The sequence below is a fragment of the Callorhinchus milii genome, unplaced genomic scaffold (assembly GCF_018977255.1).
Source record: "Callorhinchus milii isolate IMCB2004 unplaced genomic scaffold, IMCB_Cmil_1.0 Scaffold30, whole genome shotgun sequence".
Lineage (NCBI taxonomy): Eukaryota > Metazoa > Chordata > Chondrichthyes > Chimaeriformes > Callorhinchidae > Callorhinchus > Callorhinchus milii.
The window spans coordinates 3,823,864-3,845,371 of NW_024704771.1; the positions used below are offsets into that span (position 1 = coordinate 3,823,864).

The 21,508-nt window shown below is 50.4% G+C and overlaps 2 protein-coding genes across 2 annotated transcripts in view; both read left to right on the top strand.

The window, feature by feature from the left end:
* The window catches only part of LOC103178592 (butyrophilin subfamily 3 member A1), a 27,366-nt gene continuing 5,858 nt past the window's right edge, over positions 1-21,508 (top strand). The window contains exons 1-13 of the mRNA XM_042344789.1: positions 1-100; positions 1,761-1,873; positions 3,447-3,794; positions 6,685-6,969; positions 7,607-7,726; positions 8,920-8,955; positions 9,510-9,536; positions 10,064-10,090; positions 11,087-11,113; positions 12,015-12,041; positions 12,662-12,688; positions 14,686-14,712; positions 16,336-16,916. Coding sequence (XP_042200723.1) covers positions 36-100; positions 1,761-1,873; positions 3,447-3,794; positions 6,685-6,969; positions 7,607-7,726; positions 8,920-8,955; positions 9,510-9,536; positions 10,064-10,090; positions 11,087-11,113; positions 12,015-12,041; positions 12,662-12,688; positions 14,686-14,712; positions 16,336-16,916 — 1,710 coding nt within the window. The 5' untranslated portion in view covers positions 1-35. The remainder of the gene's footprint in view (positions 101-1,760; positions 1,874-3,446; positions 3,795-6,684; positions 6,970-7,606; positions 7,727-8,919; positions 8,956-9,509; positions 9,537-10,063; positions 10,091-11,086; positions 11,114-12,014; positions 12,042-12,661; positions 12,689-14,685; positions 14,713-16,335; positions 16,917-21,508) is intronic.
* LOC103191502 (butyrophilin subfamily 1 member A1) overlaps positions 19,866-21,508 on the top strand; it is a 19,316-nt gene continuing 17,673 nt past the window's right edge. Inside the window, exons 1-2 of the mRNA XM_007912495.2 lie at positions 19,866-19,880; positions 19,993-20,056. The gene's annotated coding sequence lies outside the window, so the exon portion shown is untranslated. The remainder of the gene's footprint in view (positions 19,881-19,992; positions 20,057-21,508) is intronic.

Sequence of the window (21,508 nt, forward strand, 5' to 3'; positions counted from 1 at the left end):
TGTCACTCTCTCGGTCTCACTGTACACTCCGTCACATGCACTCTACCAATCTTTCACTTTCACAGCCTCTCTTTCTCTGTGCGGAGAAGGAACCACTTTGGTAGGTAGCGTTCTCTTCAGCGGGAAATTTTCAGTCTATATTTTCCTGCAAGCTTTAGCTAAAACCCTTCTCTTCTGCAACTCCCACTCTCTCTTCATAATACTCTCTCGCTCTTAACTTGAGTTGCTATTTGCTATTAATTTCTTCTAAACTTGAAAACAACAGGAAACTTTCCTGGGAGAGAAAGTGAAAGTGAGTGAAAATTCAGCCCAGATCTTCATTCGAGTGAGTTACTGTGTTTGGGTGTGTCTCTGTGTGTACATGGATGTCTGTGTGTGTGTGTGTGTGTGTGTGTGTCTGTCTGTCTGTCTGTCTGTCTGTCTGTGTGTGTGTGGTGGTGGTGGTGGGAGTACTGTCTGTGCGCCTGTCTGTGCGCCCGTCTGTGCGCCCGCCATATGTCTATACCCTATCTGTCTGTGTGTGGTGCGGAGGGGGGGGGTTGTCTGTGTGTATGTGCCTGTGTATGTGACTGCGTGTGTGACTGTGTGTACACCTTGACTGTTTGTGTGTCTGTGTGTGAGTGCGTGTGTCTGTGCCCTGTGTATGTCTTGTGTCTGTGTCTGTGCCCCTGTGTACGTCTTGCGTCTGTGTCTGTGTACGTCTTGTGTCTGTGTCTGTGCCCTGTGTATGTCTTGTGTCTGTGTCTGTGCCCCTGTGTACGTCTTGTGTCTGTGTCTGTGTATGTCTTGTGTCTGTGTCTGTGTCTGTGTACGTCTTGTGTCTGTGTCTGTGCCCTGTGTACGTCTTGTGTCTGTGTCTGTGCCCTGTGTACGTCTTGTGTCTGTGTCTGTGTCTGTGTACGTCTTGTGTCTGTGTCTGTGCCCCTGTGTACGTCTTGTGTCTGTGGCTGTGCCCTGTGTATGTCTTGTGTCTGTGTCTGTGTACGTCTTGTGTCTGTGTCTGTGCCCCTGTGTACGTCTTGTGTCTGTGCCCCTGTGTATGTCTTGTGTCTGTGTCTGTGCCCCTGTGTATGTCTTGTGTCTGTGTCTGTGCCCCTGTGTACGGCTGTTCAGATGGACGGTTAAGATCCAGTGGCGGCTTTGGAAAAGAGAAGGGAGTTTCACTCTCTCCGTGTCATGGACGACAATCCCCCAAATAAAACAGGTCATTCGCCCCACGGCTGTTTGAGGGTTTACACTTTATCCTCGGAGACATTTAACGACGTGATATGGCACTGGATCAAACGCTCGGATTATTTCATTATGGTTAATAACTAACTCCCTGTTGCAAAGAAAGGCTTTCGGCTGCACTTTGAGACGCAGAGACTGGCACAGACACAGCGTTGTGGAGGGCGGGGAGGGTGGGGTTGGAGAGTGGCTGAAGGCTCGGGCAAAGATAAGGGTCTTGAGACAGGCTTCGAATGAGATAAGGGAAGGGGTGAGGTGACGGACTGCGGGATGGAGTTTGAAGGGGTGGGGACAGAGAAGGTGAAGGTCTGATCGCCAATCGGGGTTGGCGGTGAAGGGGGTGGGGGCGCAGGGTCGGCGACATGGTGCAGCCCGGAGCCCACTGAGAGGAGAGAGCGGATAGAAACACAGTTCAACACTCACACCCTCACACGCTCGCTGTCACACACACTCACTGTCTCTCTCTCACACACACAGGCAGGTCACTGGAGACCCATCATCTAAACGTTTCTGTTTTCTCTCTTGTCGCTGAGGATGGTTCGTTCAGCGATGCCCAGGTCCCGATCAGCCTCCAGCTCGTTCCTCACCTCCTGCAGGATGTTTGGGACTCGCCGTCTCCTCCTCTGTCTCCTGATTTCAGCGGTCGGTGAGTGAACCTACACGAGAGACGGGGAATCCTCCCACCCACTCAGCTCCTGGTTATCCCGCAGCCAAAGCCCCAACGGGCCGGGTGGTCCCGGCTGGACAAGCAGCGGGAAAGCTGGCCAGACAGTGATATCAATGGCGAGCTATGGGGTTTTAGCCGGTTAGCCTCCAGCAGTTACCCCAAACACTCACTCTGGGCTCACCCCCAAGCCTTGGCTCTTGCCAACCTGTGCCTAATAATCTCCGGAATTAGGTGAGCAGAGTGCATCCCTCCAGGGAGAGAGTGTGGACTCCATACCAACGATCTATCTCTGGGATTTCCGGGGGTAGGTGAGATGTGGGGAATTCTCAGCTTGGTTTGGAGGCTCTTAAACACGGTGATGGGTTTCCGTGTGAGTTAGACACCCGGCTGACCAAAGAAAATACGTGCCAGCCCCCCGCTCAGGATCAAATCCCCGACTGCTCAATGCTTTGGGACGTCCTCGTGACGTGAGACGATACAAATCTCCCCCACCTGCATTTTTTTAACATCAATTCTCTGCTTTTTTTCCCCGGCTGCCAATAATTACAGGCAAGTTCGAATGCCATTCGCATCCGAGCACATCCCAAATTATTTTAATTCCCCGCGGAACCATTTTATTCGACTGTAACCCTCAGCCCCGATATTTGTGATACAACAACCCACATTATCGCAGTGTTTACAGATGAAAGAAAACGCATCGGTTTTCCCGCAGAGTCGGGTAATAATTGACGAACATATTTACTCGTCACATTTTTTTTTATTTAACTGAACAGTTAATGACTGCGCACCACTACAATTATTTTATTTTCAATCCCAGTTATTAAAATTATATAAATATATATTTTTTAAGAAAGCTGCAGTACTGTTTCGTGGCCACACAGTGAAACGGTTTTACAGGTTCAAAGGAAATTCATGTGTCAGGTGTAATTGACGACTGTATTCAATGTATATTTAATTGCAGTTTATTCTTTTTTCGACGGTTAATGGCTGAACATGAGTAAATTTATTGTGTTTTTACGGTTAAAGTTCATTCCGTGCAACACAAAATAATCTGCACCGTTAATCTCAACCCTGAATCACATTACTTTCTGGGGGCAATATTTTTTTTGCGCTTATAATTGACTAATCTATTCATTTTCAACACTTGACCTCATAACGGCTTCATAACGTTCAAACATTTAATGGATCAAAAATAATTTCAAACAATTGAGATGCTTCAGTAACTCAGTGCGGCTCTATTACAAGGTGCAACGATGATTATTATTGTAATGTTAATTATTATATACGTTGTGAGCTGTGGAGTCCTGTAGCTCAGTGGTTAGAGCACTCGCCTGGCAAGCGAGAGGACCTGGGTTCAATTGGCAGCTACGTTTCTCCCACAAAATACACAGTCACTACACTTTACCGTGTATTCTGTGAAGCCCTTCGAGACGTCTGAAAGACTTGAGAAGGCTCTGCGGCAAATGCAAGGATTATTATTATTATTTTTAGTGTTATTGTATTATTGTATCATCGTCATCGTTATTGATGCTGAGATGTTTCTGACGAGCAGTTGGCTTCGAGGTGTCGGGGCCCAAGGAGGCGCTGGAGGTGACCGTGGGGGAGGACGGCGTGTTGCGCTGCCAGGTGGAGCAGGCTTTGCCTCTGATGAACCTGGAGGTCAGGTGGGTCAGGCAGGATTGGAACTCGCCCGTCTATCTGTACAGAGACAGAAAGGAGCAGCTCAGCGTCCAGGACAAGGCGTATCAAGGGAGGACCGAGATGGATAGCCAGCAGATTTCTGCGGGCAATTTTTCGCTGATGATCAAGAACGTTCAACCCCCAGACAACGGCTCCTACACCTGTTTTGTTAAATTGTCCGAGAAATCCAACGAGGCTCTGGCAGAGCTGAAGGTTCGAGGTGAGACCGTGATGTCACCCTGACACAGCGTTCAAACCGGCCTCTCACTTTGCTTACAGAGAGAGGTTGGGTTCATGTGTGTGTGTGAATGTGTGTGTGTGTGTGCGTCTGTGAGTGACAGTGTGTATATGTGTGTGTGTGTGTGTGAGAGACTGTATGTGAATGCACGTGCGTGTGTGTGTGATAGTGTGTGTGTGGGGGGTGGTGGGGGGGGAGACAGCATGTGTGTGACAGCGTGCGTACGTGTGTGTGTGTGTGACGGTGTGTGAGTGAGAGACAGTGTGTGTGTGTGTGTCTGTGAGTGACAGTGTGTATATATATGTGTGTGTGAGAGACTGTATGTGAATACACGTGCGTGTGTGTGTGTGTGATAGTGTGTGTGTGTGGGGGGTGGTGGGGGGGAGACAGCATGTGTGTGACAGCGTGCGTACGTGTGTGTGTGTGACAGTGTGAGTGAGAGACAGTGTGTGTGTGTGTATGTGTCTGTGAGTGACAGTGTGTATATATATGTGTGTGTGAGAGACTGTATGTGAATGCACGTGCGTGTGTGTGTGTGTGTGTGATAGTGTGTGTGTGTGGGGGGTGGTGGGGGGGGAGACAGCATGTGTGTGACAGCGTGCGTACGTGTGTGTGTGTGTGACGGTGTGTGAGTGAGAGACAGTGTGTGTGTGTGTGTCTGTGAGTGACAGTGTGTATATATATGTGTGTGTGAGAGACTGTATGTGAATGCACCTGTGTGTGTGTGTGTGTGTGTGTGTGTGTGTGTGATAGTGTGTGTGTGTGTGGGGGGTGGTGGGGAGGAGACAGCATGTGTGTGACAGCGTGCGTACGTGTGTGTGTGTGACAGTGTGTGAGTGAGAGACAGTGTGTGTGTGTGTGTCTGTGAGTGACAGTGTGTATATATGTGTGTGTGTGAGAGACTGTATGTGAATACACGTGCGTGTGTGTGTGTGATAGTGTGTGTGTGTGGGGGGTGGTGGGGGGGGAGACAGCATGTGTGTGACAGCGTGCGTACGTGTGTGTGTGTGACAGTGTGAGTGAGAGACAGTGTGTGTGTGTGTGTGTGTCTGTGAGTGACAGTGTGTATATATATGTGTGTGTGAGAGACTGTATGTGAATGCACGTGCGTGTGTGTGTGTGTGTGTGAGATAGTGTGTGTGTGTGGGGGGTGGTGGGGGGGGAGACAGCATGTGTGTGACAGCGTGCGTACGTGTGTGTGTGTGTGTGACGGTGTGTGAGTGAGAGACAGTGTGTGTGAGTGTGTGTGTGTGTGTGTGTGTGTGTGTGAGACAGTGTGTAAGTGGACAACCCCAGGCTTCTCTTTTCCACCGCAAACCGTTTCCTCCGTCCACCTGCCCATGCCTCTCGCCCATCCTCTCCTCGAACTCCAACTGTGAGGAGATGCTGGACTTCTTCGAATCTAAAATCAAGGGGATACATTCAGTCACCTCAGCCCCGTCCACAGCCATCACCTCTCCCTCCTGACCCACCAACCCACCACCCTCCCATACTCCTTCGAGCTTATCTCTCCCTCCTCCCTCAAGATAACTGTCCGCAAACTCAAACCCACCACCTACTCCCTCGATCCCATCCCCAGCTCTCCCCTCATCTCCCAACTCCACCTTCTGGCCCCTCTCCTGTCCAATGTCATCAACCTCTCCTTATCCCCCTAAATACAGCCGTCATCAACCCCATCTTGAAAAAGCCTTCCCTGGACCCATCCCTCCTCTCCAGCTACTGCCCCATCTCTAACCTCCCATTCCTCTCCAAGGTCCTGGAATGAGTCGTCGCGTCCCAGCTCTGTTCCTTTCTCTCTCGCCATTCCCTCTTTGAACCTCTCCAATCCGGCTTCCGCGCTGCCCACAACACGGAAACAGCCCCGGTCACAGTCACTAACAGAATTCTGAACATCTGTGACCACACGGCTCCCTCTGCCTCCTTGTCCTCCTCGACCTCTCTGCCGCCTTCGACACTGTCGACCACTCCATCCTCATGCACGCCTCTCCCCTCTACTTAATCTTCACGGACCTACCTTTGCCTGGTTCGATTCCTATCGCTCTCACCGTCTCCACTTTGTTGCCTGTAACAGTTTCTCCTCCAGCCCCCGCACTGTCACGTCTGGTGTCCCCCAGGGCTCTGTCCTTGGCCCCCTCCTCTTTAATATCTACATGTTCCCCCCTTGGTGACATCATCCGCAGACATGGGGTCAACTTCCATATGTATGCGGATGACACCCAACTCTATCGTTCTGCCTCCAACCTCAACTCCAGGACCACTGCTGTCCTGACAAACTGCGGTCGGACATCAAGTCATGGATGAGGGCAAATTTCCTACAGTTGAACAAGACTGAGGCCCTCCTGATCGGCTCACGCCAGCGCCTCAGCACCTCAGGCTCTGGCAGCGTCACCCTCCATGGTTGCTCACGACAACTCACCAGCCATCAGGAACCTGGATGTCTTGTTCAATCCTCAACTGTCTTTTCTTCCCCACATCCAAGCCATGACCCGCTCTGCCTTCCCTCACCTCTGTAACATCGCCCGACTCTGCCTCACTACCTCAGCCTCCTTCAAGTCCCGCCTCAAGACCCTCCTCTTTGGCCATACCATCGGTCACCCCCCCTTCCCCTCCCCTCCCTTCCCCCTCCCTGACCCCAGCTCAGGTCTGAAATGCTGAACACTATCCAGCGCCTTGGGATGTCCTCCCGACATGAAAGACACTATACAAATGTAATCATGTTGTTGTTGTGTGTCTGGGGGGACAACAGTGTGTGTGTGTGAGAGATAGTGTGAGTGTTGGGGAGTGTGTTGGGTTGTCGGGAAGTAGTGTGCGCGGGGGGGTGGGTGCTGTATGTGTTGGGGGGACAGTGTACAGTAACCACCTGTAACACCAGCTCTAGGTGAGGCCCCGCTGTTACACACAGAGGGTTACCAGAACGGGGGGATCAGGCTAAGCTGTCACTCCGAGGGCTGGTTCCCGGAGCCCCAGATCCTGTGGGGGGACGGCAGCCGCAGGAACATGACCGCACAGTCGCAAACCAGCCACGTGAAAGATTCCAAGGGTTTCTTCACCACGAAGAGCAGCGTGACTGTGAGCAGTGACTCCACAGACACTCTCACCTGCCAGATACGGAACCGCTTGCTCAACAAGGACCAAGAGGCTATGATTATGATCTCAGGTCAGTGTTTCCCTCGCATTAACCAGACTTCACGAGCAACGAGTGGCGTCCAGTAGGTTAGTGGTCAGAGCACCACAAACAAAACGTGGTCACTCAATCCACGACTGTTCGTGAAACGCTGCTGTGCGCAATGGACTGCCGTGTTTCACCCACAAAACGCACAGTGATGGGATCTTACAGTACAGAAGGAGGCCATTCGGCCCATCTTGCCTGTGCTGGCTCTTTGAAAGAGCTGCTAACCTGTCCCACTCCCCCCCTCTTAACCCACAGCCCTGCAACTCGTTCCTTTTCAAGTACCTATCCAATTCCCTCGTATCGAATCTGCTTCCACCAGCCTGTCAGGGCGTTAGTTCCACACCGTAACAACTCTGGGGTGAAAAATGTATATTTTTTGCACATTCACTACACTTTATAGCGTATTCTGTGAAGCGCTTTGAGACGTCTGAACGACGTGATGAGGAGCTATTTCAAACGTATTTTTATTGATAATGTATCACAAAGGAGGGAATGAAATGAATTGTGCGGCTTAATCCCTGTGGGTTGGGGACGTCCTCCTGACGTGAAAGCAAAGGCGCAACAGCAATATCAGTTGTTGTCGTCGTAGTGGTGGTGGTGACTCTCTTGGTTTCTCTGGCAGAGGAAATGTTTCCCCGGGTCTCTGCCTGGATGGTGCTGTTTATTCTGCTTCTCGTCGTCCTCCCCATGGCTGTCGCTGGAACCGTCTTCATTTGGAGAAAACAGACCACGAAGATTAAAAGTACGTTTGCTTTTCCTGACTCACTCGGAGCCCCGTAGCTCAGCGGTCAGAACGTTGGCCTCGCGAGCGAGCGAGCGAGGGGACCCGGGTTCGAATTCCCGGGTCGGGGCGAAACCTTAGGCAAGTTTCCTTACTGTACACACGCACAGGCACACGCACACACGTGCTTCTGCTTACCCAGGAGTAAGTAGGAATCCGGGCGTTAGTGGATTGCTGGATCACTTTCTGAGGTAAGTGGTTTCTGTGTCAGCCTGGCACAGTGGTAGCGCTCTCTCTCTCTCTCTCTCTCTCTCTCTCTCTCTCTCGTCGCTGAGTCAGAAGGTTGTGGGTTCAAGCCCCCCCACGTCAGGTCTAAGCTGATGCTCCAGCGCAGCTCTGGGGGGGGGGGAGTGTTCCGTTGTCGTAGACCCCGTCCTTCGGATGAGACGTTAAACCGTCTGCCTTTTCTGGTGGACGTTTTAAGTTATCTCATCCATTATTCGTAAGGGGAAGGGAGTTTCTCTCTCTCTCTCTCTCTCTCGCTCTCTCTCGCTCTCTCTCGCTCTCTCTCTCTCTCTCTCCCGGTGTCCTGGCCAACAATCCCCCAAATAAATCGGTGCTCTGAATCCACAGCTATTTGTGGGACGCTGCTGTGCGCAAAACGGCTGCCAGTTTCAATCACAAAATACACAGTCACTCCGCTTTACAGTACGGTCTGCGAAGCGCTTTGAGACGTCTTGAAGACACGATGAGGCGCTTTATCAAATGCAAGGTTTATCATCATTATTATTATTCGTCCAACTAATCCGTGCTGGAGTTTATACTCCACGTGAGTATCCACACACTCCTTACTCTCTCTCCCGCACTCCCTCCGGGTTGGTTGGCAGTTTGCCCACAAAACACACAGTCAGTCGTGCTCTGTCACAGTTAAGCGCTCTGGGTCCCAAGTTGTTGTTGTAATGGTGGACTTCCCTCAAATAATAATAATAATAATAATAATCTTTGCATTTGGTACAGCGCCTAATCACGCCTTCGAGACGTCTCAACGCGCTTCACGGTAAAGTGCAGTGACTGTGTATTTTGTGGGCGAAACATGGCAGCCAGTTGCGCACAGCTTGGATTGCTCACACTTGAAGGGTGCTCTGGGGTGCGAGTTTACGTCAAGGCTCTCGCTGTCCCAGTAACACGATCTTTCTTTCCGTTTTGTTTTGCAGAACGCGATGGACTCAACGACAACATCGCGAGGACTGGTGAGTGAGATCGGAGTGTAAGCCTTTGCACTTCGCGACCGCGGTCCGTCTGCAGAGGAAAGAGAGAGTAACATCATATGGGACCGCATGATTTACACACGGTGTCCTGTAGTGTAGTGGTTAGAGCGCTCGCCTCGCAAACGAGAGGATCTGGGATCGATTCCCGGACAGGGTGAAATGTTAGGCAACTTTCATTACTCCACACACACACACGCACACACGCGCGCGCCTCCGTTTACCCAGCAGTAAGTAGGAATCCGCTTGTCAGTCGATTGACAGATCGCTTTTCCGGTGTAATAATCCCTTAAAAAAAACGAATAGTAATCTGGTGACTCAATCCACGACTGTTTGTGGGGACGCTGCTGTGCGCAATTGGCTGCCGTGTTTCTCCCACAAAATATACAGTCAATTCACTTCACAATGTATTCCGTGAAGAGCTTTGAGACGTCTCGAAGACGTGATGAGGTGTTGTTGCATCAAATGCAAGGATTATTATTATTATTATCATCATCATTATAAGGTTCAGGTTCTAAAACATCCTTTTTCATCCACAGATGAGAGTTTGAAGCTTATTACGAACGGTAGGTACAAGTCAGGCAATCACAGTAAAGCTCACATTTCAGCAAATTGATGAAAAGCCGTTGGTGGGAGCTTTAAAATGTGGGAATTCTGAGCAGATGGAAGTGAAAATTGAAATCGGAGATCATTGAAATCTGCTCAGGTGTGAATCATTCAGCAACGAGACGTCAGCAAACGTATGTTGGTTGATTGGCGGATTGTTTTCCGGGGGTAGTAATCCCTTAAGAAAAATAACAATTTAGACACGCAGTCCACGACTGTTTGTGGGGACGCTGCCGTATGCAATTGGCTGCCACTTTTCTCCCACAAAATATACAGTCAATTCACTTTACCGCATATTCTGTGAAGCGCTTTGAGACGTCTCGAAGACGTGAGTAGGCGCTACATTGAATGCAAGGATTATTATTATTATATAACGTAAACAGGAGCTCAGACACTGATGTCCACTCCTGACATTGCTTTTAAAGGACTGTGGAATAAAATTAATAACTTTATTTCTTAAGATGTTATTTATTCTCATTTGCTTTAGACCGGACACAACTTAAGAAGGCGCTGGGTAAGTGTTTCCTTCAGTCTCCTCCTCCCGGTATTGTGAGTGTGTTTCTGTCTGCGCAGATAAATGTGTAAAGAATATAAATACATTAATATAAGTAAATATACAGAATCTCCAAAGTCAGCAGTTCCTATAACAATGTGATTGTAAACTCCTGTCACTGTTTCACACAAAACATTGAATTCTTCAAAACATGTTCTTACGTTCAATGTTTTTTCTGAAACGTTGTTAAATATTATTATCCGTCCTTTGGATGAGACGTTAAATCGAGGTCCCGTCTGCCTGTTCGGGTGGACGTTAAAGATCTCCTGCGGCACTATTCGAAAAGAGGAGTTTCTCTCTCTCTCTCTTTCTCTCCTGGTGTCCTGTCCAACAATCCTCCAAATAAAAAAAATACGAGTTACTATCTCCATGTTGGTTTGTGGTCACTGCTGTGTGTAGTTGCGATGCCACGTTTCGCCCACAAACCACACTTTATAGGATAAACCCCTTGACGTCCTGTCACCTCCCTACCTCTCTGACCTGCTTACTCCCCAACCCACCACCCGCTGCCTCCGCTCGAGTGGCTCCGGCCTCCTGCTTGTCCCTCGTCCCCTCCACTCCACCATCGGTGGCCGCGCTTTCAGCCACTACGCCCTGAAACTCTGGAACACTCCTCCCTCTACCCCTCCACCTGGTCCCCTTCCTTCCCCATCTTCAGATCCCACCTGAAGACCTTCCTCTTCGACGGTGTTTACTGTCACCTCCCCCACACCCCCAGCGGCGGCGGCTTGGCATCGCGCTCCGCCACTGGGGTGTGACCCTGCCTGAGGAGTGCTGTATAAAAGCAAGTTGTTGTTGTCAGTGTGGCACTCCAGCTGCCAGCAACGTTCCCTGCTTGTGGTCTCGGAGCCGGGTCTAACGTGTTGGGGAGTTGTTGGGCGTTAGAAATCCCGCCTGGCGTCTGTTCCAATCGAAAACGTTAGCCACAAAACCCTTTTCTTTTTTGGTCATTTTCAGATATTGAGAAACGCTGCACTGAATCAGGTCTGAATACTGCTCAACACTCAGCCTCCGCGAGACACCGCGACTGTTACTGTCGTGGCATTACATTCAGACACCACAGCGCCCGCCTCTGACCCCATCTCACACCCAATGTCCCCCAAACCTTCTTCGCGCCTTCCACCTCCCGACGGCTTCTCAAACACCTCCCTCCCCTGTCTCCCCAGCTCCACCCATTCATCTGCAGGCTACACCCTTCTCTTCAAACCCCCCCCCCCCCCACCCCACCCCCAACGCCTCTGCCCTCGCCAGGCTCCACTGTGGCTCTGTCTCCCCCAGTGGATCAATTTCAAGGTGGACTCCTATGGTGTAATGGTTAACCTAACCCTAACCCTAACCCTAACCCTAACCCTAACCCGGTTGTTAGTCGATTGGCAGATCGCTTTCCAGGTGTAATATCCTTTAAAAAATTTGCTGTTACTCAATCCACAGCCTGTTCGCTGGATGCAATTGACTGCTTCGTTTCGCCCCCCCCCCAAAAAAAATACAGTCAATCCACTCTGTGGAGCGCTTTGAGACGTCTCAATGATGCGATGAGACCCTATGTCAACTGCAAGGATTATTATTATTGTTATTATTATTATTGCATGATTTACGAGCATCTCACACTCCCTTTTTTTTTCAAAAAGCTCCCATTGCCTCTGTCCTCGCCAGGCTCCACTGTCTCCCTGTCTCCCAAGGGATTTTAAATCCCTTGCCCTCACCTATAAACCCCTATACACCTCCAGCATCTCCCTATATCTGCGATCTTCTCCTACCCCGACTCTTCCACTCCCCCCCCACCCCCACTCATCAACTCGAGTTGATTGCCCTCCGCTCCCACTATCAGTGACCGAGCTTTCAGCTTGTCCTACTCTGACCAAAGTTTGTGTGTGTGTTTTTCCAGAGTGGGACAAATATCGCAAATGCAACGGTAAGCCACTGTTACAGTAAATGCAGATTGAAATATCTAAGCTGCTTGTAATCGATCCTGGCCTGTGGGGCAGCCTGTAGCTGTCAGCCGTGTCCGCTCTGCCTTTTTCTTTGCTCAGCCGGGTGTCCGACGCACGCGGAAACCCATCACCGTTGCTTAAGAGTCTCCAAACCAAGCTGAGAATTCCATACACCCCACCTACACCTGGAAATCCCAGAGATAGATTGTTGGAATGGAATCCGCACTCTCTCCCTGGAGAGGGAGGCATCTTGCTGACCTAATTCCGGAGAGTATTAGGCGCCGGTTGGTAAGAGCCAAGGCTTGGGTGGAGCCCAGAGTGTGCGTTGGGGGAACTGCTGGAGTCCAACCAGCTAAACCACATAGTTTGCCATCGATATCACCGTCCGGCCAAGCTTTCCCGCTGTTTGTTCAGCTGGGACCCCCGCGATCCACGGCTTGCAGGGTTACCAGGAGCTGAGCGGGAAGATTCCTTGCCCCCCAGTGACTGGTCTGCCCTTCCAGGACCTGCAGACTTAAATCACCGCTGAATAACCTCTTGTTGCAGTTAAATAGATGCAGGTTTTACCTGCGCTAACCGAGCTGTCACGTGTTTCTTTCAGATTGCAAGAATCAACTGGAACAATTTGGTAAGATATTGCCGATCAAAGAATGTATTTAACACTTTGCCGCAAATAAAGGTCCATCCCAGCCTACGTTACAGTGAGGGGCTGTAGTGGGGGTTGACTGTGCATGTGCTCACCAGGGGTGGGGTAAATTGGGGGCTGTTTCCTGCACAAGATGAAAAATTGGCCAACTTCCAAGTCGTCAGGTCACCGCGGAAGCTCAACAGGTGCAAAGCGGGAAGTGACATCGGCAGTGACCCTATTACAACAAAAATATTACATTTATCTATAGAGCGTCGCTCACGTCGGGAGGACGTCCCAAAGCGCTGAACAGTCAGGGGTCAGGACCTGAGCACGGGGGAGGGGGTGGGGTTGGGGTGAGGGAAGGCAGAGAGGTGGGAGGGCGACTGAAGGCACGATCGAAGAGAAGGGTCTTGAGACCGGCCTTGAAGGAGGCAACAGCAACAACAACAAGATTGCATTTGTATAGCGCCTTTCGTGTCGGGAGGGCGTCCCAAGGCGCTGGACAGGGCATAGCATTTCAGACCTGAGCTGGGGTCGGGGGGGGAAGGGGGTGACCGATGAAGGGAGGAAGCGAGGCGAAGGGACTGTGGGGTGGAGTTCCAGACTGTGGGGGCAGAGAGGCTGAAAGTAACAGGAAGTAGGAGGTTTCTGTGCAGGGCCTGTAGTCGGAGAGACCAGTGGGCCATGACTCACAAACTCATTGGAGATCAGTGGTTAGAGCACTCGCTTTGCAAGTGAGAGACCTGAGTTCAATTCCATGCAGAGGGCCAAACCTCGGGCAAGTTTCCTTACTCCACACAGAGCCTAATAATAATCCCTCCAAAACCAAAAACAATAATAAATTGGTCATTTTCAATCCACGACTGTTTGTGGGACATTGCTGTGCGCAATCGGCTGCCGCGTTCGCCCACAAATATACAGTCAATTCACTTTACAGTGTGTTCTGTGAAGCGCTTTGGGATGTCCTCCCGACGTGAAAAGCGCTATATCAAATGCAAGGATTATTATTGTTATTATTATTGACCGGTGCTCGCGATGTGAATAGTGTCCACAAGTTGTGGTAGCAGTATTTTGACTGTTCCAACAGGTCTGCCCTTTGTGTAAATTTTACAACATGCCAAAGTATTGTCTGAGCTCAAATTCTGCTGCCGCCCCTTGCGTTTGATATAGCGCCTTTGAGACGTCTCAAAGTGCTTCACAGAATATACTGCAAATTGGATTGACTGTGTATTTTGTGGACGAAACGCGGCAGCCAATTGTCGTGGATTGAGCGATCAAATTAAAAATAAAATATTTTTTGAAAGGTATTATTACCTCCGGAAAAGCGATTCACCAATCCACTGACAACCGGGTTCCTACTTACTGCTACAACAACAACAACAACAACAAGATTTCATTTATAGAGCGCCTTTCACGTCGGGAGGACGTCCCAAGGCGCTGGACAGTTGGGTCGGGACCTGAGCAGTGGGGGAAATGGACAGGGGTGAGGGTGAGGGGCGAGAGGGGGGAAATGGTCAGGGTGAGGGGAGGGAAGGGAGGGAGCGAGGAGGGGGTAGAGAGTCGAGAGGGGAGCTGAAGGCACGGTTGAAGAGAAAGGTCTTGAGACCGGCCTTGAAGGAGGAAAGGGAAGAAGCGGCGAAGGCACTGGGGGATGGGGTTCCAGAGCCTCGGGGCTGAGAGGCTGAAGGCCCAGCCACCGATGGTAGCGCGGTTGGGGCGGGGGATGTGGAGCAGACCGGAGCCAGAGGAACGGAGGGTACGGGCAGGTAAGTAGGGGGATAGTAGGTCGGAGAGCTCGGTAAACAGAGGCGGGTGGAGTAAGGAAACTTACCCAACGTGTCGCCCTGCCTGGGAATTCAACTCAGATCCTCTTGCTTGCGAGGCGAGTGCTCTAACCGATGCGCTGCAGGACTCCACTGAATGCCGTAATGCTATATTTTGCGACAGAATATAAAATCTAACCAAACCCAGACTGAATAATTCTTTCTGTTTTCCAGAGGGAAGCAGACTCGGGCCAAGTACAGGTAAGAGACTGTGTGATAATCCGCTTCAGGCTGAGTGTTGGAGATGGTTTGTGTCAATTTATAATGATTACAACGTGTAATCACAGGACATGTTATAACCCAACTGTCCCTACTCTGTGACCACGCAATATAATGAGTAGTGAAGAATGTCTGACTACTAAAAAGTCACACTCCTTGGCTCAGAGTCAATGACTCCGTCAATGTCTTCACTGCTGTGGATCTGACCTCCTCAACCTCCCTGAGCTCTCCCTCAGACTCACCGAACCAGTCCGCAACCTGGGCGTCCGTTTTGACCCCCGGCTGTCCTTCCTCCCCCAATTCCGGGACCTGACCAGAAGCACCTTCCTCCACCTACACTACATTGCCTGCCTTCGACTGTACCTTACTCCAACTGCAGGTGAAACCCTCGTGATTGGTTTGTCAACTCCTGCCTGGATTACTCCAACACACTCCTCACTGCTCTCCCCAGCTCCTCTGTTCAAATGATCCAGCTCATTCAGAACTCTGCCGCCCGCATACTGACCCGTTCTGGCCCAGGCTCCACTGGCTCCCCATCACCAAACAGGTCGCCTTCAAGATCCTCATACGTGGGGTTCAAATCCTTTCACTCTCTGGCACCTCCCTCCCTCTCCGACCTCCTCACTCCCCAATCCACCACCTGGAGCCTTCGCTCGACTGGCACCGACTTCCGGCTGGTCCCTCGCATCCTCCACCCCATCGTAGGAGGTCGTGCATTCAGCCACTGTGCCCCCGAAACTTTGGAACACTCTCCCTCACTCCCTCTGCCTTGCCCCTTCTCTCCACTTTTTCAAATCCCGCCTGAAACCCTTTTCGACCGTGTTTATGGTCACCTTCCCGCTCCGTGTCCCGGCTCGGAGTCAGGCTCTGCCACTGTTAAGCGCTCTGAGACGCCACCCTGCATGGAGGGCGCTAGATAAGGGTAAGTTGTTGCTGGCATCACTTCCTACACTCTATACATGTGCACTATGTGTGCACCACTGATATCATTTCCTGTTAAATGGTGTTAGGGGACGTGACATGAGCAATCCTTCCTGTGCATGCACTGGACATGACATCAGGAGTGACCTGGACCGGGAAGTCAAGCCATTTTGTAGCGTAGAAAGCTCTCTGGTACAGAAGACAGTGGATCACATCCAAGGGGCCGCCCTGTAAATCCTATTAAACACACAGGGTCGATTTCTCTGACCTGCTTATTCCCCAACCCGCTACCCGCTGCTTTCTCTCAACTGGCTCCGGCCTCTTGTATGGTCCTCCGCTCCACCATCGGTGGCCGCGCTTTCAGCCACTACACCGCAAAACTCTGGAACACTCTTCCTCTATCCTTCAGCCGTGCCCCTTCCTTCCCCCTCCTCAGATCACACCTGAAGACCTTCTTCTTCAACCGTGGCTTATGGTCATCTCTCCCCTCTAACCTGTCGGCTTGGTATCGTGCTTATCCACTGTCAAGTGCTCTGGGACGTTACCTTATGTGAGAGACGCTGTGTAAATTCAAGTTGTTGTTCGCTGGGTGTTTGCTTCACTCAGTAATTGTCAGTGATTGTTTGCATTTGATGTAAAGAGCCGATAATTGTAAACAGGGAAACGGTTGCAATTTCTCTCCAGCCTCCGTGGTTCTGGACCCAAAGACCGCTCACCCAGACCTCATCGTGTCCCAGGACGGTTTGAGTGTGAGTCTCGGTGACCATCCTCAGAAGGTCGGCAAGAGCACAAATAGGTTCAGTTCGCACAGGGCTGTCCTGGGAATTGATGCATCCACAGCCGACATACAGAAACTTAACGGATTCGCAACCGGGATACACTCCTGGGAGGTGGAGCTCGGGAAAAAGACGGCATGGACTATCGGAGTGGCCAGGGAGTCCATCAAGAGGAATGAAAACATCACCCTCACACCTGACAACGGATTCTGGGTTGTGTCACTGAGCAACGGGGAGGATTATCAGGCTCTTACTTCACCCTCCACCAAGCTGAGCCTCAGTGTGAAACCCGGGAAGATCGGAATTTACCTGGACTTTGAGGGGGGGCGGGTGTCGTTTTACAACGCTGATAACATGTCTCTCCTCCACACTTTCACCCACGCTTTCACTGAGAGGCTTTATCCTCTCTTCTGCCCCGGATCAAATGAAAAGGGTACGAATTCTGACCCTCTGAAAATCTGTGCGGTTAACAAGGAAGAAGACCAGTCGGTGGTGTAGAATTGCTGACCCTTTTGATCGTCTTTGAGCTGTTATCATCTTAAGCTTTTACTCAATGTACGAAATAGGCGTAAGGTTCTGCAGAACTCAAAGATTTGATCGGGTGACTATCGCGAGGTGTGTTATTTCTCTGTGAGAGACGTGACCTCTCACAATTTGGTATTCATAGATTCATCGATTCATAGAATGTTATGGCACAGAAGGAGGCCATTCGGCCCATCGAGGCTGTGCCGGCTCTTTGACAGAGCAAGTCACTTTCACTAACCCCAATCACCAGCTTTCTCCCCATAACTCTGCAAACCCCCAGATACCTATCCAGTTCTCTCTTCTTACCTATGTCCATTTTAAAACATAAAATGCTCTAATAATTGTATTATTGCAATCCAGAACTCCGCTGCCCACATACTCACCCGCACTAAACTCTGTACCCCCATCAAGCCAGCGCTCGCCAGGCTCCACTGGCTCCCTATCACCAAACGGATCGATTTCAGGATCCTCTCACTCGTCTTCACACCCCACCAATCCCCGTCACCTCCCCACCTCTCCCACCTGCTTACTCCCCAACCCACTTGCATTCGGTAAAGGATGTCAATGAATTGCCTGTACATTTTGAGGGTGAAAAGTCCGTTCTTGTAAACTGATCACTCCTAATACTGGGATTGTAGGATTAAACCCTACGACAATGTGAAAATCATTTTTATAAACAGTTTTACATCAACCTCTTGTATTTTTTCATTGTGTTTGTGTTTTATTAATCCTTTCACGAATCCTTTCAAGATGCCGTGACACTGCTCAAAACGAGAAGGCAGATTACAGAACGTGCGGTCAAAGAGTCAGGTCTTGATGTGTCTTGAAAGAGAGTGAGTCGGAGGATGGTTCTCCAGTCAGAGAGGCAAAATGGCGATGATGGGGCAGGTGGGGTAGTGGGTGGGGGGGGACAAGCTGGTATTTGCTGGGCCAAAGGAACGGCTGATTCAGGAGAAAGGCACTATATAAATGGAAGTTGTTCTATTAAATGCATATTAGGGCTTCTTAATACATTTTGTGGGCGAAACAGCAGTTCTTGTCGCAGAGGAAAGGTGAGGAGAGGAATGAGGAGAGGAATCCTATCCTGGTCTCTCCATCGTCTATCCTGCTTTCATTACATGCAAACTCATTGCTTGTCGGCCTCTCCAACTCCTCCCTCCGTAAGCTGCAGATCATCCAGAACTCTGCAGCCCGTGTCCTCTCCCGTACCAGGCTCCGCGACCCCATCACCCCCATCCTCGCCCGACTCCACCGGCTTCCCATTACACAGAGGATACAGTTCAAGATCCTGGTCCTCAACTTCAAAGCCCTCCATGGTGATACCCTTCTCTTCAGCAATGCCCAGTCTCAAACTTGGGGGATGTGCTCAGAATCTCACTAAAATCTCTCAAATATATCTATACAGTAGGTGACATGCTGTGAAGTGCTTCAAGACGTCTCAATGGTGTGATAATGTGCTGTATTAAATTCAAGGATTATTATTATGATGATTGTTAACATTAAACCTTGCATTTGATGTAGCGGCTGATAGTGTCTTTGAGACGTCTCAAAGCACTTCACAGAATATACGGTGAAATGAATTGACTGTATATTTTGTAGGCCAAACGCGACAGCCAATTGCACACAGCAGCGTCCCACAAACAGACGTGGATTGAGTGACCATTTTTTTTTGAAGGGACCGTTACCCCCGGAAAGTAATAAGTTCCCGCTTACTGATGGTAAACAAAGGCATGTCGCGTAAGGAAACTTGTCTAAAGTTTGCAATGAAACCCAGGTTCTCTCGCTTGCTAACCACTACTCTACAGGACTCCACAGATGAGGTATTGTGTCCCTGGGGCCAAATTCGCTCCGTCCTGAGAACAGGAACAATCTGAGCAAGAATAATAACATTGTTAAACAGACACACATCAGAGAAACACAGCCATTAATCCAACAATCTCCTCCAATAACTGTTAGCATCAGCAATTGTGGTGAGTTCAATTTTTTGTACGTGTCCCTGGATCTGTTATCTCCGTCCTCGACTACTCTAATGCCCTCCTCACTGGTCACTCCACTATCCACAGACTACAACTCATCTAAAATTCCACCACATTTATTCTCACACACACTAAACTTCAACTCCCTCTCACAGAACAAATCAATATCACGATCCTCTCACTCGTCCGCAGATCCCTTGACTCCCTGACACCTCCCAACCTCCCCGACCTGCTTACTCTCCACTACATTACCCACTGCCTCCGCTCGCTGGGCTGGCACTGGCCTCCTGCTCGTACCTCGACCACTCCGCTCCGCCATTGGCGGCCGCACTTTCAGCCACTGCACCCCAGAGCTTTGGAAATCTCTCACCTGTTACCTCTGCCTTGCTCCCACCCTTCCCCTCTTTCAGATCCTGAATGAAGACCTTCTTCTTCGCCCCTTCCTCCCCCCGCGCCCTCCCCCGCGCACACCTTCCCGGCTTGGCATTAGGCTGAGCCACTGTTAAACACCCTGAGATGCTGCCCTACGTGAAGGGCACTGTATAAATACAACAACAAGATTACATTTGTTTAGCGCCTTTCACGTCGGGAGGACATCTCGAGGCTCTGGACAGTGACAGCATTTCAGACCCGAGTTGGGGTCAAAACTAACATTCTTCCGTGTTTCACCAATGCCATTTTACGTTGTACTTTAAACTACTGGTTTAAACACAAATTGTTTCATGAAATACTAAAATACTAGTTGTTCACAAAATATTAGGCCTGGTATGGGTCTCCGCTTGTGTCAGACGCTTGACTGACCCCCAAAAAGATAGGGTGACAGGATGTAATCTTACATTTTTGGTAATTTAAAAAAAACGTTATAAACGAAAGTGAAAGTAACATTCTTCCTTGTTTCACCAACGCCATTTTATGTTGTCGTGAAACTTCTTGTCCCAAACTGCAGAGAAAGGTACGAGAGACAGACTTTCAGGTCATATTGTTCGCCTGAGCAGAGGAATGGGGTAAGGTCTTTACTTTTTAATACCAGAGTTTTAATGGAGATAAATTATTCTACCAACAAGATCAGGTGTCTGATTCGCAGCAAGTTACTGAGAGATGAGCAAGAAGGAAATCTCCAAATCTCAGGTCAGTGACCACATCAGCCTGAGATATTAGTGAGAGTCTGATAGATGTGTCGCGGGTTGTGTAACACATCAAGTGAATACAAAATCAGTTGAGATGAAGAAAACCCTTCAGTCCATTTGATCTCATCCTCTCAAAATACCAAACCCACCACCTTCCATTCCAGCACCAATCTGTTTCTTAAATGTGCCCAGTGACCTGACCCGGCATTAACCTCTTCCAGCAGCTGAGTACTTTGGGTTAAAGATATTTCTTCCTTGTAACTTTCCTAAACTTAACTCATGTTGGGTGGATGTCCTAAGGCGAATAATAAGATTAACTCATGCATTCATCACATCGAGGCTTGACTATGCAAACTCTTTGGTTGTTGGCCTCCCCAACTCCTCCTCCTCACGCTGCTGAAACTCTGGTCCACGCCTTTATCACCTCAAGGCTGGACTATGTGAACTCTCCTCGCCGGCCTTCCCGGCCCTCCCTCCACAATCTGCAGGTCATTCAGAGCTCTGCAGCTCATGGACTGTCCCGCACCAGGCTTCGCGACCACATCACTCCCACCTTCGCTCGCCTCCACTGGCTCCCCATCCCCCAGAGGATCGAATTCAAGATCCTCATCTTCACCTACAAGGCCATTCACGGCCTCGCTCCCTCCTACCTCTCTGACCTACTATCCCCCCACGTACCTGCCCGTACCTTCCGTTCCTCTGGCTCCGGTCTGCTCCGCATCCCCCGCCCCAACCGTCCTACCATTGGTGGCCGGGCCTTCTGCCTCTCAGCCCCGAGGCTCTAGAACTCTATCCCCCAGTGCCTTCGCCGCTTCCTCCCTTTCCTCCTTCAAGGCCGGTCTCAAGACCTTTCTCTTTGACCGAGCCTTCAGCTCCCCTCTCGACTCTCTACCCCCTCCTCGCTCCCCCCCTCCCCTCCCCTCACCCTGACCATTTCCCCCACTGCTCGGGTCCTGATCCAACTGTACAGCACCTTGGGACGTCCTCCCGACGTGACAGGCGCTCTATAAATGGAATCTTGTTGTTGTTGTTGTTCCATAGGCTGCAGATCATCCAGAACTCTACAGCCCGTGTCCTCTCCCGTACCAGCCTCCATGACCCTATCACCCCCATCCTTGCCTGTTCCACTGGCTTCCCATCAAACAGAGGATACAGTTCAAGATGCTGATCCTCAGCTTCAAAGCCTTGCGTGGCTTTACTCCCCCCTACTTCTGTGACCTATCCGCTCCCTGCACTTAGTGGGCTCTGGTCTCCTTCACAACCCCTGCCTCAGACGCCCCACCATTGGCGGGCAGGCCTTCTGCCACTCTGCCCCCACCCACTGGAACTCCATCTCACCTTGCCCCCCCATTGCCTTCCTTCAAGATCCATCTCAAGAACCTTCTCTTCGACCATACTTTCAATCACCTGCTTCCCCCGACTGCCCTCCGCCCTCTCTAATCCGGACTCCCAG